Source organism: Halichoerus grypus, chromosome 11 (assembly GCF_964656455.1).
Source record: "Halichoerus grypus chromosome 11, mHalGry1.hap1.1, whole genome shotgun sequence".
NCBI classification, from domain to species: domain Eukaryota; kingdom Metazoa; phylum Chordata; class Mammalia; order Carnivora; family Phocidae; genus Halichoerus; species Halichoerus grypus.
This window is the reverse complement of record NC_135722.1, coordinates 27,094,780-27,109,522: the sequence shown is the minus strand read 5'-3', so window position 1 is coordinate 27,109,522 and position 14,743 is coordinate 27,094,780. Positions and strand designations below refer to the sequence as shown.

At 50.8% G+C, this 14,743-nt stretch overlaps 1 protein-coding gene across 1 annotated transcript; it reads left to right on the top strand.

The window, feature by feature from the left end:
* The first annotated feature begins 655 nt into the window (after window positions 1-655).
* Window positions 656-13,576, top strand: RCN1 (reticulocalbin 1). The gene is made up of 6 exons (XM_036105477.2): window positions 656-1,175; window positions 5,424-5,617; window positions 6,678-6,856; window positions 8,568-8,628; window positions 11,336-11,535; window positions 12,446-13,576. The coding sequence occupies exons 1-6, from the start codon at window positions 922-924 to the stop codon at window positions 12,551-12,553; spliced, it is 996 nt and encodes a 331-aa protein (XP_035961370.1). The 5' UTR covers window positions 656-921; the 3' UTR covers window positions 12,554-13,576.
* Window positions 13,577-14,743: the final 1,167 nt, after the last annotated feature.

The following is a 14,743-nucleotide window of genomic DNA, read 5'->3' as shown; positions in this document are numbered from 1 at the left end:
ACAGAGCTTCTCTATGTTGGTAGCATTACTTTGCATTCAGTGTACAGACAAGATTTGTTTAAATCACGTAGTGTTTCGTAAAATGAGTTGCCATTGTGTAGAAGTGAAAACATTAGACATCTGAAATCCTGATTTCTTTTGGGAAACGGAACTATCTCCCAGTTTGGGGCCTTGCACTCGTGGCAGCGGGAACGCGCAGGACTGCCCAGTTTAGCTGGCCCCACGTCACACTGAAGCTACTTGCTTGGCCCTCCTAGACATTTGAGCTTGCGACCCTCGTTTCTAGGGGACCTCAGCCACCCTGGTTTCTTTCCAGTCTCTTGTGTTTGTAACCAGACTCCCAGTTAGGGGAAGTGGGGTTGCATTTGGTTTAAAACGGAGCGCATCTTGGGACAGTGTCCAGGGCTGGGATTCGGGCGCCCGTTGGAAGTTGGGGAGGGGCAACGCCTCCCTTCCTCCCTCCTTTGAATTCTCCGGAACTGGGAGAAGAGAGAGGGAATTTTATCGCGAACATCTGTTGCTTGACAAAGAACTTCTTCCCGGTCTTCCTACGAGCCCTCCGGTCCCCAGCCCAGTACGCCTGGGCCCGCCCCTCGCAACGAGATCGCGGGGAGGGGCCGAGGCGAAACCCGAGCCCCGCGCCCACCACCCGGGCTGGCGACGTGGCTCGGCGGCCCCGGCCTCCCCCCCTCGCAGCCCGGCGGCCAATGGGCGCGTGAGCCGGGCTGTCCGAAGCTTCCCTGCCCGCGGCGCGGGGCGCGCCCCTTCTCCCTGGCGCGGGGCGGGCCCGTCCCCTCCCCCGCCGCCGCTGCCGCTGCCGCCGCCGCCGCCGCCGCCGCCGCGCTGGGAGCCCCCACTCCCGAGTCGCAGTCCTCCTCGCTCGCTCGGTGCCTCCCCGCGGGCCGCTCTCCTGCCCTGACGATGGCGCGTGGCGGCCGCGACCGCCTCCTGGGGCTCGCCCTGGGGCTGCTGCTGGCGCTGGCGCTGGCGCCCGGGGCGCTGCGGGCCAAGCCCACCGTGCGGAAGGAGCGCGTGGTGCGGCCCGACTCGGAGCTGGGCGAGCGGCCGCCCGAGGACAACCAGAGCTTCCAGTACGACCACGAGGCCTTCCTGGGCAAAGAGGACTCCAAGACCTTCGACCAGCTCACCTCGGAGGAGAGCAAGGAGAGGCTGGGGTGAGGCCGCGGTCCGGGCCGCGCTCGGGGGCGTCGCAGGTGCCTGCGGGGGTGACGGGGCGGCCGCCAGGCGGAACGCGCGCCGCAAAGCGAAAGCGAAATCGGGTGCGCGGTCGGAGGGCGGGGACCAGCGGGCACGGCCGCGGGGCTGGCGCGGAGTTGTCCGCGGGCGCCGGGGCCGCGGTGCGGAGAGCGCCATCGCGCCCTGGCCCGGGGTGGCTTCCCGCGGGGAGGCAAGAACGTGGCAGCGGCCGCGGGAGCCAAGGCGGCCAGGGCCCGCCCCCTCCCCTCGGTTGCATCAGAAGGGAGGGCAACGGGTGTACAAAAGAAGAGTTTGTGCACAGTGGCATTTTAGTGATATGAGCTCTTCCCCACCCTCCCAGTTTCCCTCTTCTCCCCCCATTCCCGGAGTGGAGGGTTTGTGACACTGCTGAGAAGGTCTCCAGGATGAACATAAATGGATAAAAGATGAAGGGGCAGATTGAGGGAGAGGCTTGATTCCTGGCCGGGAGTTCCTGGGCGGGGGCAGAGGTGTTCTTGCCTTCCGGCTGATAGGGATAGCAGAAGTAGGGCTATAAAGATCCTGTCAAGAAGAGAGGGGCATTAGGGCATAGGGAATGGGAAGTGAGAATGGAAACTGGTCCCCCAATTTCTGTTTCCCCGCAGATGTCTGCGGAGGCACCCAGTCCTTTGGCAATGAGGGCCAAAAGCTGGAGGGTGTGGTGGCAGATTGTGAATTTCACTGGTGAAGACAGTTGAATCAGGAGCCAAACCTGGAAAACAAAACTTTGGTACATTTCTGCACCCTCTCCAGTTTCCCTGGGATACAGTTGGGCTCGTGCAAAGGTATCTGGGAACCCTTCCACAGAGCAATCAGCAGCCAAGACCCGGTCCCAGGTGGAGGCTGGGCTGGGCTGGCGTTGGAGGGGTGGGGGTGCTCCCAGTAGCCCTGCCTACTGGGCACCAGGCCTCCCGGAACCTGCTTCCTGGGGGTGGAGGATCTTCTTGTCCTGCTACATGAAAAAGGACACAGCCATCCCTGTGCTGACAGGGGCTACCAAAGGCCAGTGTGGTTGGTTAAAATCGGAGGCTAAATTATACCTATTGTGTAGGTGCACCATCTGCCTGCTCTGATAAAAGATCTTTGAACTTCAAAGTTCTTTCCAAACAATCACCTTTTATTTTGCAGAGAAGTACTTTTCTCTTCTTGTTCGGGACTTCACAATGGGGGCCATTGATGGGTTCAGTCTATTGTACTGCGTGGAAGCACTGGGTAACTGATTTATTCTGGGACCCTGAGAGGCAGCCATTTGCAGCACTGCCACCAGGGAGGAGGAGGAGAGGTTTTGGGATTTGGAGTAGGGAACTCTGCAGTTTGCAGCCCTAACAGCTTCCGGTTTTACTGCCTTTCTCATGACAGGCAAGCCTAGTGGCAAGAACTAGTGCTGGTGGTCGGTCTGCATTTGATCGTGTATGAACATGATCATTCATTTAGTCATGCAGCAAACATCTGAATGGCTGCTTGTGCCAGGCACCGGGTTAGATACCTGGGAGATACAAAGGTTAAAACCTTATGCTCTAGGCCTCCAAGTCCTTACAGTCAGAAGTAGAGGAGGGAGGGGCACCTGGGTGGCTCAGTCGTTAAGCGTCTGCCTTCGGCTCAGGTCATGATCCCGGGGTCCTGGGATCGAGCCCCGCATCGGGCTCCCTGCTCCGCAGGAAGCCTGCTTCTCCCTCTCCCACTCCCCCTGCTTGTGTTCCCTCTCTCGCCGTGTCTCTCTCTGTCAAATAAATAAATAAAATATTAAAAAAAAAAAAAAAAAAAAAAAAAGAAGTAGAGGAGGGAGACACAAGCAGACACTGGGCATAACCACTGTGGTGGTGGCACATCCGAACCACAGTGACTGCACTCGGGAGAAGGAGCCCCTGGGGCTGCAGGTTGGAGAGAGGGCTTAGGGGCTTCCGGATGCCCCCTGATCAGAACTGGTGGGATGGCTCAGAGATTGCCAGGTGTACCAGCAGGGCAAGGCATTCCCGAAGAGAAAACAACCTGCTTGTAAAGGTATTGAAACTTGTTCTGGGGGATGGGGAGTGTTGGGACAGTAAAGGGACAGGGCAGAGGCAGAAAGAACCTTTGTGAGGTGAAGATTAGATGTTATCTTGTACACCATCAAAATGTCATCATCCCTAAAACTTGTTAGGAACGTCAGACCAGCAGCAGGACAGAGAATGTAACCGAAGCTCAGATGGGGAGACCAGGGGCAGGGGAGTGGCCCTGAGTGCCTGAACCAGGCCCAGCCGGTCCCCAGGGCAGGAGAGGGTGAATCCAGACACATGTGGGAGGCAGAACTGTCTGTACTTGCTCTTGACTCAGCATGGAGGTGGGGAAGAGGAGGGAGGAACCCAGGGGGACATCCGGTCTCCGACCTCAACCACCGGATAGGTAGTGGACACACCACTCACCTGTAAGGTAAATCCAGGCAAGGGGGGGAGGCTTGGAAGTGATGGGTGCCATTTGGGATGGGCTGGAGTGTGAACAGCCACCTCTCTGTCCACAGCTCCTGGTGCAGCACCCCGCCCCCCCGCTACCCCCCACTCCAAGCTTGGGCTGCTGAGGGAGGAGCGTGGCTGGATCCAGGCAATCACCACCTGACGTTAGATTCTGAAAAGGTGACCATTCTAAGGCCCCTGGAGACACCTAGGCCAGGGGGCTGCAAAGTGGAGGCCTATAGGCCACATGTAGTCAGAGACATGCTGCGCAGTATTAGAGAAAACATAAATTACCATCTGAGTGATGTCACATACTGACCCTGATTTCTGGTTTCTCTTGACACGGTCGACTTATGTTCCCACGTGGCAGTCACTGTCTGGAGCAGAGATGGGCAGCTTTGCAGGCGGCTGGCCCCACATCTCTAGGTTTGCCTGAGGCCCTGCCGGGAGGCTCTGCTCATGTCTGTTACTCGCTGGATGTCTCTTGAGTTCTCTGTCCGCCTGTGATCTGGATGACCATCCTTAGTGAGGCCAGGCACACATTCTCTCCTTTATTCGCCGCCACAACATCCCTTGTAAAAGCACGTGTTCCAATTTATAGTCGGGAAAACTGAGACCCCGAGGGGCTGTGATTCCCTGGAAGGAAGCCTTGAGTCTTTATTAGTCTTGAGACCTGTTAAAATGGCAAATGAGGGGACACATTAAAGCTGTGGGGAGCGCTTACGCTTTCCTGAGCAAGAGGAGCAGCTCAGCCACCCAGACTCAGGTAGGCGATGGAGACTTCACACGTACTAATGAATTCATCCCCCATTTCTTGTTAATCAAAGAGTAACTGTTAATCAAAGAGATCTAACTCATTTACCACTGAGTTGACAGATTGCAGCCCAAAGCAAAGAAACAAATCCCTAATTAGCCTGGGTGACCTCATCCCAGGTAAATGGACTACAAGAGTAAAACGTGTTTAAGCATTAGAAATAGCTTGTGGGTGTCCTTGAAGTTCCCCACAGGGAAAGCACCCCTAGCTTGGGACCCTCGGGCCTAGAGATGGACACTGGTGAGTTCCCGACCTGAAGTTTGCTTTGGCCTAGGGTTTGGGGTTCCTCCGTTGAGTCTAGCGGGCAGTCGCTGCACCTGGGGCCAGCTATGGGACAGGAGACACCACTGGGCCGAGGCATCCGTACCCTGAGGACAGAGGTATAGACTTCTGCAGCTGCTCAGCTGGTCAAGTTTCTTGAATAGTTCCCATGATGTGAAGGCTTTCATCCCTGACATCTTATGCTTTGGCCAATAAGATCTGGCCTCTTTCTGCTTTAAGTTTCAAGACTTTGAGTCCAAAGTTGTGAGATTTAAAAAAAGAAGAAGCAAAGAAGAATTCACTTATCTTTTGGTTTACCTAGAATTTTCCTTTTTTTTTTTTTTTTTTGCATTGGCCCTAGAGCCCCGAGATGTGGGTTCTTACCCTGGTCATAGCACATACGAGCTGTGTGATCTCAGAAAAGTCATCTCATTTCCCTCAGCCTCGGTGCCATCACTCTAAAGTGAGGGAGTCGGACTGCACCTAGAGAAGACTGCTAGGTTTCATCTTACAAATCAACTCTGATCAGTTGGTTGTGTCCGCATGATCGGATCATTGATTTCATTTCAGTTGTTTATGCATTTTAGTTTCTGCGGTGTTTGATCTTTTTCTGGATCAGGATCACACAAGTCTTGATAATAGCCTTGTGGGTTTGGTGTTTTGTTTTGTTTTTTTAACTACAGGAAGATTGTTGATCGAATTGACAGCGATGGGGACAGCTTTGTTACCACCGAGGAGCTGAAAACCTGGATCAAACGAGTGCAGAAGAGATATATCTACGATAATGTCGCCAAAGTCTGGAAGGATTATGATCGGGACAAAGATGATAAAATTTCCTGGGAAGAATACAAACAAGCCACCTATGGTTACTACCTAGGTAAGAGGTGCTGCCGGAGTGCTTGCACAGCTGGGGGTCTCATAACAAGGCCTCTCTTCTCTCTTGACACATCTACCACCTCAGGGAGATGTCACAACCCACTAAGTAGAACCTGCTTGTGTAACATCCTCCTCTGCTTACTAAGAATGTACAGAGTTGCTTACTCTGAGGGAAGCTGTAGGTGGTGAGTAGTGGGAGGGGTCCACGGTCCTGGGTGGTTTAGTCGGTTAAGCATCTGATTCTTGATTTGGGCTCAGGTCATCATCTCGGGGTCCTGAGACGTGACTTAGGTTGCTGCCCAATCTGAGCTTACGATCTTGGAGGCACAAAGAACAAAGAGAACAGAGCAGAGATGAAGCGTGTCTGTGGCATGGTTTCAAAATGCTGCCGGGTTTCAGATAGCAAAGACCCGAGTGGGCTGGAGCAGTCAAGGAAGGCTTCCTGGTGGAGGGTGGTCTGGGGGTTGGGCTTTGAAAAATGGATATATATTTGGAGAGATAGAAATAAAGAGGAGAACGTGGGTCAGCTGGAGAAGCAAAGGGGTAGGAGTGCATTCAGAAGTGGTCAGGGTTTGAATAGAAGACAGGCTTGTTTGTGAGGAATGGTAGAGGGATGCATGCAAAGCACAGGGTGCAGCCCCACTGGGTGCATGGGAGAGAGAGCCAGAGATGCACACCCTCATGGCTAGGTTAAGGGAGATCTTAAAAGCCAGACAGAAACATTTAGAATGTCATGGGTACTGGGGAGCCTGTGTATGTTCTACGTCAAAGAATGATATGATGAAAGCAGGGTTCTGCAAAGAAAAGTATGACCATATGGCCTAAAGCCAGCACTCTTAACCATTTGCTATAATGCCCCCAATAAGCTGTTAGGGCCTGGATTATGGGGGAGGTAGGGAGATGAAGGGACAGATACTAAAGGCATTCTGAAATGTTTCAAAGAACTCAGTGGCTCGGGACCTTTTGTCCTGTGTGTACCATTTGGGCATGAAGGATGAGTGATCTGGAAGGAAATGCTTTCTGTAGCAGCCAGTTCAAACATTTCTGCACACATCCTGCAGGAAACCCCGCAGAGTTTCAGGATACTTCGGATCATCACACCTTTAAAAAGATGCTGCCACGCGACGAGAGAAGGTTCAAGGCCGCAGACCTCAATGGTGACCAGACAGCTACTCGGGAGGAGTTCACCGCCTTTCTGCACCCTGAGGAGTTTGAGCATATGAAGGAAATTGTGGTTTTGGTAAGATCATTAAAAGAGCCTGAGCTGGGAAAAGACCAGAGCGAAATCTGTACCACAGTCTTGTCCCTTCTTCCAAAGAGAAAGCATTCGTCAGCCTGACGGGAATTGGAGAAGAACTCTGAAGTGGAATACATTGGGAATACTTGTCTACCCGATAGATTAGTCAGCGCAGGCTAGCTGCTGTAACAAACAGTCCCAGTCCGAGCCATGGAAAATGAAGCTTATTTTTGCTTCTACCAAGTCCAGTGCAGATGGTTTGAGTCAGGTGGGCCTTTTGGGCACTTCTCTAAGTACTGTCAGGTACCCAGGTGCCTTCCACCTTGTACTCCACCATCTTGTGGCTTCTAGGTCATCCTGGAACAATCAGCTGGGAGACACAAAGGAAAAGAAAGGGAATGAAGAGAAGGCAACAGTCTGCCATTACTGTCCTGGCCAAGAAATGAATCATCCCTTCCTTCTACATTCCACGGGCTCCTTCTAGATAGGACAAGGCAGGGAAATACAGTTTAGATGTGTGCCGGAAAGAGCAGATGGGTTCAGTGATCCACTAGCTAGTCTCTGTCCCATTTCTCAGCCTTGCGGGAACTAGAAAAAGACTCTGAAAGGGAATTCGTGATTGTTAAACCATAGGGGGACTTCGAGTAAAACTGGCAGGAAGGACACTCCTCTTAGGAGGGGGGCTTGGGAGGATGCATGGGTCCAACCGAGGCTCTGAGGGATGGCTGTGCATTCCATAGTGTCTTGGGGGGGCGGGTCCCAAACGTCTTCATTTTCCATGACAGTAAAATAAATGCCATCATTTATTTCCTGGGCAGGTGCCCCAGGCCAGTTCTAACTGCTTCAATGCTGGGAAACCAGTGGCTGAAGTTTTTGTTCATAATCAGCTCTGGACTATTTTAGTTGCCCAGTTGGTGGATGGGGTCCACTCTTGCCTCATGCTTTACTCTCGTGATTACCATGACACCGAGGACTGGGCAGTGGCTCTAAGAATCATTTCTTTCTACCACCCACCATCCATGTAGTGATAGCTACTTCGCTAGAGGACGATGAAGATGCGGGAATTGTCCACAAGTGCGTTACGTGCCTCTGGATTGGCTCTCTGCTCTCAGGTCGGCTGTTTGCTTCAGCCCAGGATGGTTCTGAGTTGCTGTGACAAAGTAAATTCATTTAATTACTCACCCAAGCAATAAACCTAATTAAGAAGTCAAGCGCACTAAGTGCAGAACATATACATCCAAAAGTCTGATATACTTTTCCTTTGTAATTGCCCATCGTTTCATATTTTCACAACACCTGCTTAGTGTTCATCATCCACTCAGCCCTGCAATCTGTTTTTTGTGATTACCTGGTCCAGTGGTTCTCAAGCTGGGTTCCTCACAGGTACCCCAGGGGATGGTCTGGCTGGATGGTGGAGATGGTTGGCCTGGCAGGACTTCTTGATAAAAATCCGAGTCCCTGTGGGCTTTTACTTACATTTGCATTTGAAGAGAGTGTTCTGCTCTTAAAATTGGGGGAAGGGGAAGGAGGAACAGAAGCCAGTGCCTAGTTTTTACAGATAAGAAACTCATGCCACGGAGGTAAGGAGGCGAGCCAAAAGCTTCCAAGCATTTTCAGCCATAAAAGCCAGACCGAGGAGGACAATAGGTAGAATTCTCAGATTTACTTAGAGCACATTGCCATCTTCCCTTCTCTATTCCCCTTTGCTTCCTAGGAAACCCTGGAGGACATCGACAAGAATGGGGATGGGTTTGTGGATCAGGACGAGTATATTGGTGAGTGTGGCCTGGAGTCTTGCTCGGCTCTCCCAACAGGGCGACATTCCTCCACCCACATGTCGAGCTCCTTTCCGCAGACGTCTCTTTTAGCAACAGCTGCAAGTCTGAAGTTGTCACTCCTGTGTCCTCCCACTGCGGAGGGACTCGTCACACCAGCCCCAGGGGCAGTATGTGGGAGGCACTTAGGAGACGTCACACAGTGGCCAGCAGTGGGCCCCATGGCTCTGAGAGCTGCCCCCCCACCCCACTGTCTAGTTTTACCTTTGCAAAATGGGCGTGGAGATCCCACAGATTTCCAGTGAGGCCAGAGCAGACTGGGTCCGGGGAAAGACCCCAAAGTCAGATGGTGAGTCCATGGGGCCTCGAAGCACTGAGCAGATGGAGCTGTGATGGATGTGACAGTTTATATGCCCAGGCATCTGCAGAAAGGCCCTCCTTCTTAGAGAGGTGACTCCTCGTCTCCTGGGCCCAGCCGCCCATGGCTAGCCATTGTGTGCCTCTGCTTTCTGATGCTTTCCTTGGGAGTACCACAGCTCGCATTTTGTTCTGATGGGCTCCACTAAGCATCAGGAGGTGTGTTCATCAGGTGCCAGGCACTGATGGAGTCAGACTCATGCAGCTGGGTCAGAAGCCGCCTTGCGGGTTAGAGCCCTTCCGAGCAGCCCGGTTGGCCTCCCAGCATAAAGGGCTGGCGCAGGCCCCTTGGACATTTCCATCTGACCCTCACCGCGGTCACTTGGGTGCCCCGGTGCAAGGCTCCCAACAGCAGGTGCCTTCTCCTGGCAGCTCTTCTGCTCCCAAGTGTCAATAAAGTAAAAGCTGGGAAGTCATTTGAGGGATGGGATGCATATAATTTTCATACCCATAGTTAATAGAGGCAGTTTATTACCTTTCAGCGTAAAACCGAAGTGCACGTCACCCTCGGTCTCTGGTCTGGGGTCGCGTTACTTTGCCACCCTGTGCACGAGAACACGTGCCTTTGGTAATGAAGAGCAAAGTTTCTTCTCATCAGGAGAAGTGCTATTTGATCTGAAGGCCCGAGCGCCGTCCTCAGGTGTGTGGTAACCGACAGGTAGCTCTCACCGTGGTAATTAAAGCAATCTCGGTGGCACGACCTTCGGAGAGTAACACGCTGACAGGCCCCTCGTCGGTGCAAGCCGCACAGCCTTCCCCGTGCCCGGGGTGCGTGCGAGGGACGGGTCAGAGCTGCGGATGCCTCGCCTTGACGGTGCTGATGGAATTAGACAGAGAAGGCTGACGGATTGAAACACGCAATGTAGCCCTTTTGATCAAAAGCGTTGTGCTCTTCCTGGCCCTCCTGAACTCTGCATTCAAACGGTGCAAAGTCAGTGGCTTTGCCTAAAAGAAACACTCCATTCTTTACAGCGGGGAGTGAGGGAGGCGCGGGGGCATGGTGCTTGAAAATACCATTCTGAGCGGCTCGTAGTCGGAGAGGCCTGATGTGCGGACTTGTCCAGCAAGTGAGTTCATTGGTGGAGGAGCCTTCTTTTCTGCTGGGAGTGAACAGAAGACCGGTGGTGATACGGTGCAGTGGGAAGAGCACTGGACTTGGGAGTCCTGGCTTCTCCACTTACTAGCTGTGCAACCCTGTGGGAGTCATGTCATCATGATAAGCCTCAGTTTCCTCATGTGGAAAATGGGAATACACAGCATGCATGCTTGTGGGATTCAGTGAAGCCCAAGTTAGCTAATAAATGTGACAGCCCTGGCTCAGAAACAGTCTGCAAGTGTCCGGTGTGGCTCTGCCTTGTGGCGGAACCAAGGGTCTTGTCTCTCTTTTGCCTTCATTCACTACCCGCTCTCTCTACCACCTGGCATTTCCAAGCTGTGTTTGCATTAAAGAGAAAACTGCCCACAGGGTATCTGTCTTTTCCAAGGAAATCTAGTGACTTAGCAAACAATGCACCTAAACTTCACCTTCTTTGCCCTTCCTGGTCATTTCATAAAATAAGGATAATGATTCATCTTACAGAATTGTTATAAGGATGAAATAAAATGATCTATGGGGAAGCCCTTTGGAGATGATACAAACAACAATAGGAATAGTTGTTAAGACCGGGGTAGAAGCAGAGTGACCCTGCTCCTATGTAGCCTCAAGCTCATACTAGCTGCGGGTCCTTGGGTTAAGGCTATGCCTCAGTGTTTTCATCTATAAAATGGGAATACTAACAGTACCTACTTCTAGGATTATTATGAAAGTTAGAACAAAAAAAGTGTGTAAAGTATCTTATATATAATAGCTGGACTGTAGGAAGTGCTTGATGTTGGTCCTTATTACTGGTTTTTCACCAATATAGTGCTGGTTTGGGTTGTAGAGTGTTTTTCACAGAAAGTATCCTCTTTCATCTTCATAATAACTCTGTGATTTGTAAATTATTACCTCCATGTTATAGACAAGACACCTTAAGACTCACTCACTGAACTAAGTAACATAATCCCTGTCACTGAACTAAGTCACGAGCCAGGATTCACCTTCTGGCTCCTGAGCTCCGTTCTTTCTATTCCACGAGGCGGCCTGCACAGTGGCTAAATCACTGCGTCATTATCCTCCAGAAACTGCCCACCAGACATCTGGGTTAGGGCTCCTGATGGGCCATGATCTTTCCAAAAACTCAGGAGGTCAGGTTTTCCTTGACTTACCTTCCCGCTTCTCTTCATAACCAAGAACCACCTTCCCTTCTAGCGGATATGTTTTCCCACGAGGAGAACGGCCCTGAGCCAGACTGGGTTTTGTCAGAACGGGAGCAGTTCAATGAGTTCCGGGATCTCAACAAGGACGGGAAGTTGGACAAAGATGAGATTCGCCACTGGATCCTCCCTCAAGACTACGACCATGCTCAGGCCGAGGCCAGGCACCTAGTATATGAGTCAGACAAAAACAAGGTATTTCATGTTCTCCAGGAATGGTTCCTTGAAGGGAGACAGTTTACATATAAGATTGGTTCTGTTTGCTGCTTTGGTGATAGCATTGGCCCATGCAGCCGCGTCCTTATTGACTTCTCTCATTCTTGCCCTACATTAGAGACTTGTGAACTTAATTAAGCCAATACCGTGATAACCCACGGTGAACTCATTAGAGGCCCAGACATTCCCGGAGAGTCCGCTAAGGGCCACACACTTAATTCCCTCCCGTCTCTGAGGATTGCAGAAACGGTGACTGTTTGCCGTGGGCCGGGCCTGGATTTCTGAGGTATACCCTGAGTTGCCCGAGGACAGGTTTGTTCAGTCAGTCAGTCAGTCAGTCAGCAGATATTTATCAGACATCTCTAACGTGGCAGGCACAAGGATGCCCATCCCTTGACATCCCAGGCAGCCTGAAGCAAGCTCGTCCTGCCAGGGCTCGGATGCCCAGCGCTTCAGTATCTTTTGATAAATATCCAAATAAATAAACAAGATTTAGAAAGAAGCCCTGCCTCTTCCCAGTTTGATCACTGCTGCATGTTCTCGGGAGACAGGAGAGTTCCACAGTCAAGCCATACAGGGGGAGTGGAAATCTTTGGGGCCTGTTTTGGGAAAGCCAGCACTGCTTGTGGACATGACTGGATTCTGGCTTCGGAATTCCTTGAGGCCTTGCCTGATGTATTTTAGCGCAGCTTTTAAGGCCGGAGGCTGTCGCGGTGTGGATTTCGCGGGGCAGTGATGGCGGGTGAAGGAGGTACATAGCAGCTTCTTAATTATGACATGCGCTATTTTAAATGTTGAAAATCCATGAAATTAATGGGAGCTTCACGCTGAACTGTTCCTCAGAGTTACCAGAACTTCTGTGACAGAGGTCTTTTCCTCTCTCTTGCAGGATGAAAAGCTAACTAAAGAGGAGATATTGGAGAACTGGAACATGTTTGTCGGAAGCCAAGCCACCAATTACGGGGAAGATCTCACAAAAAACCATGATGAGCTCTGATACGTCCTCCGCATGAAGCATACAGCAGACTGTCGTAGGCTCTCTTCCGTTGTCTTGGATGGTTCTGTTTGCTCGTCTACAGCAGTTGTGGGCCCCCCAAAAAGCAAGTTTCTAACCTCAGATTGGGGTTAAAATTATTTGTCACGCGCTATTTACTGGAAAATAGTCATCGCTCTTGTTTCAGTAAGACTTCTCTCCAAACACATTAAAATCTTGGTCAGTCGCGACACTCTACAGGGATACTTGCTAAGACAAGATTTTTTTAGCTTTCTGCATTAAACATAAACGAAAGGGGAAGAAAATGGGGAAGAGCCCTATATTCAGAAGTTGGGGGGCAGTGTATGGAGCGACTGCTGTGTATTTTAACTGCACATTTTTTAGATCTGCCACTGTTGAATAGTTGGTGAGAGAAACGTCTGATGAAGCTACAGTGGATAGTATCCTCCTATGTAGGCTTATTTCAGAGCACGTCTAATATTCCAGATTCTTCCTTCTTGACTTTATACTCTGAGCTGTCACTGATGGTATATAAAACCTCTGTGCATTTTTCTGTACAGACCTGCTAATGTGCCCAACAAATCCATATCTTTGTGTTTTTTTGTTTTTACAATAAGAAGCAATCAAGAAAGATAATGTGAAAAAGAAAGGAACTTTAGAGGCAGGGAAGAAAGGAATGTCAGGCATTCATTCGAAGACCTCTAGGAAAATGATAAACACTTTATTATACTTGAGAACATTTTCTTGACATGTAAATGAGGTAGGTCTGAGCTTTGAAAAAAGTGAACAGAAATACAATTCATTTCCTCGATGATCGCCGACAGGAATGAGGAGGTGGGATCCTGGGGAGGCCGGCGTTGTGGAGTTCTGAAACCCACTCTGGCTGGACCCTGGGGACTGCTGCACCAGGGAATTAGGACAAGGTGATGTTACAAGCCATTGGCTGAACTGGGAGAAACATCTCTTACAGGCTGAAATTTCACCTTATAAATAGTGAACAAAATAAAGGATCCCACTGAGGATTTTCTACTGTGTCCTGTGGTGTTTGACCTCACACGCACTCTTTGTGACATTCTTGTTCATACAGAATTAAGAGTGGGATGGGATTACATGATTAGATGATAAAGGCTCTGGGCTTTTAATCTGATTACTAGAATGTTTAGAATATGCTCACATTTACCTATGTAACAAAGGCAGAACTTCTTTCTCTGCTAGTAAGGCATCTTTGAGTCATTGTAAGTCTCTCTCAGATGGGTTTCAAGGCCTACAAGGCCCTTCAGGTCCCTTCCTGCATCAGCATCTCCCTACCACTGACCCCACCACTTCCCAGGGCCGGCCCCACTAACTTTCTGGTCCTCCAACACACCAAGTTCATTCCCAGGTTGGGCCCTTTGCACTTGCTGCCCCTCAGATTCAGAACACCCATCTCCCACGTCCTCGGGGAACTCAGACGGTACCTCCACAATGGGGCCTCCCACACTCTCATCATTTATGGTGGTCCCATTTGAGTCCCTGTTTATATTTTGTCTCATTTCCCCGTTTTATTCTCTTCTTGGTACACATTGCCATTTAAGCCATTGTTTTCCAGGGTTGATGTACAAATTACCACAAAGAGGGAGGCTTAAAACAACAGAAACTTAGTCTTTCACAGTTCTCGAGGCCAGAGTCTGAAATAAAGGTGTGGGCAGGGCCCCGCTCCCTCAGAGGCTCTAGGGAAGGATCCTTCCTTGCTGCTTCCAGACCCTGCCGGCCCCAGGTGCTCGTTGGCTGTGGCTCATCACTCTACTCTCTGCCTCCATCTTATGGCCTTTTCTTCCTTTCTCTCTCTGTCCCCTCTGTGTGACTTATAAGGACACTTGTCATTGGATTTAGGGCCCACCTTGATAATCCAGGATGATCTCATCTCAAGATCCTTACTTAAATCAGCAAGGACTATTTTTCCAAGTAAGGTCACATTCACAGGTTCCAGGGGTTAGGAGGTAGACCTATCTTTTGGGGGGCCACCTGCAGCCAACTGCACCATTTGATGTGTTCTTGTTTGTACACGGTCCATCTTCCCCAAGCTGCAACGTGAGAGCAATGGTCTGGTCTGTCTTATCTACTGCTGTTGCCCAGGACCTAGAGCAGGAGAGCCTGGTCTACAATAGGTACTCCGTAATTACCTGCTGAATGGATGAGAGGTTGTTAGCTTTC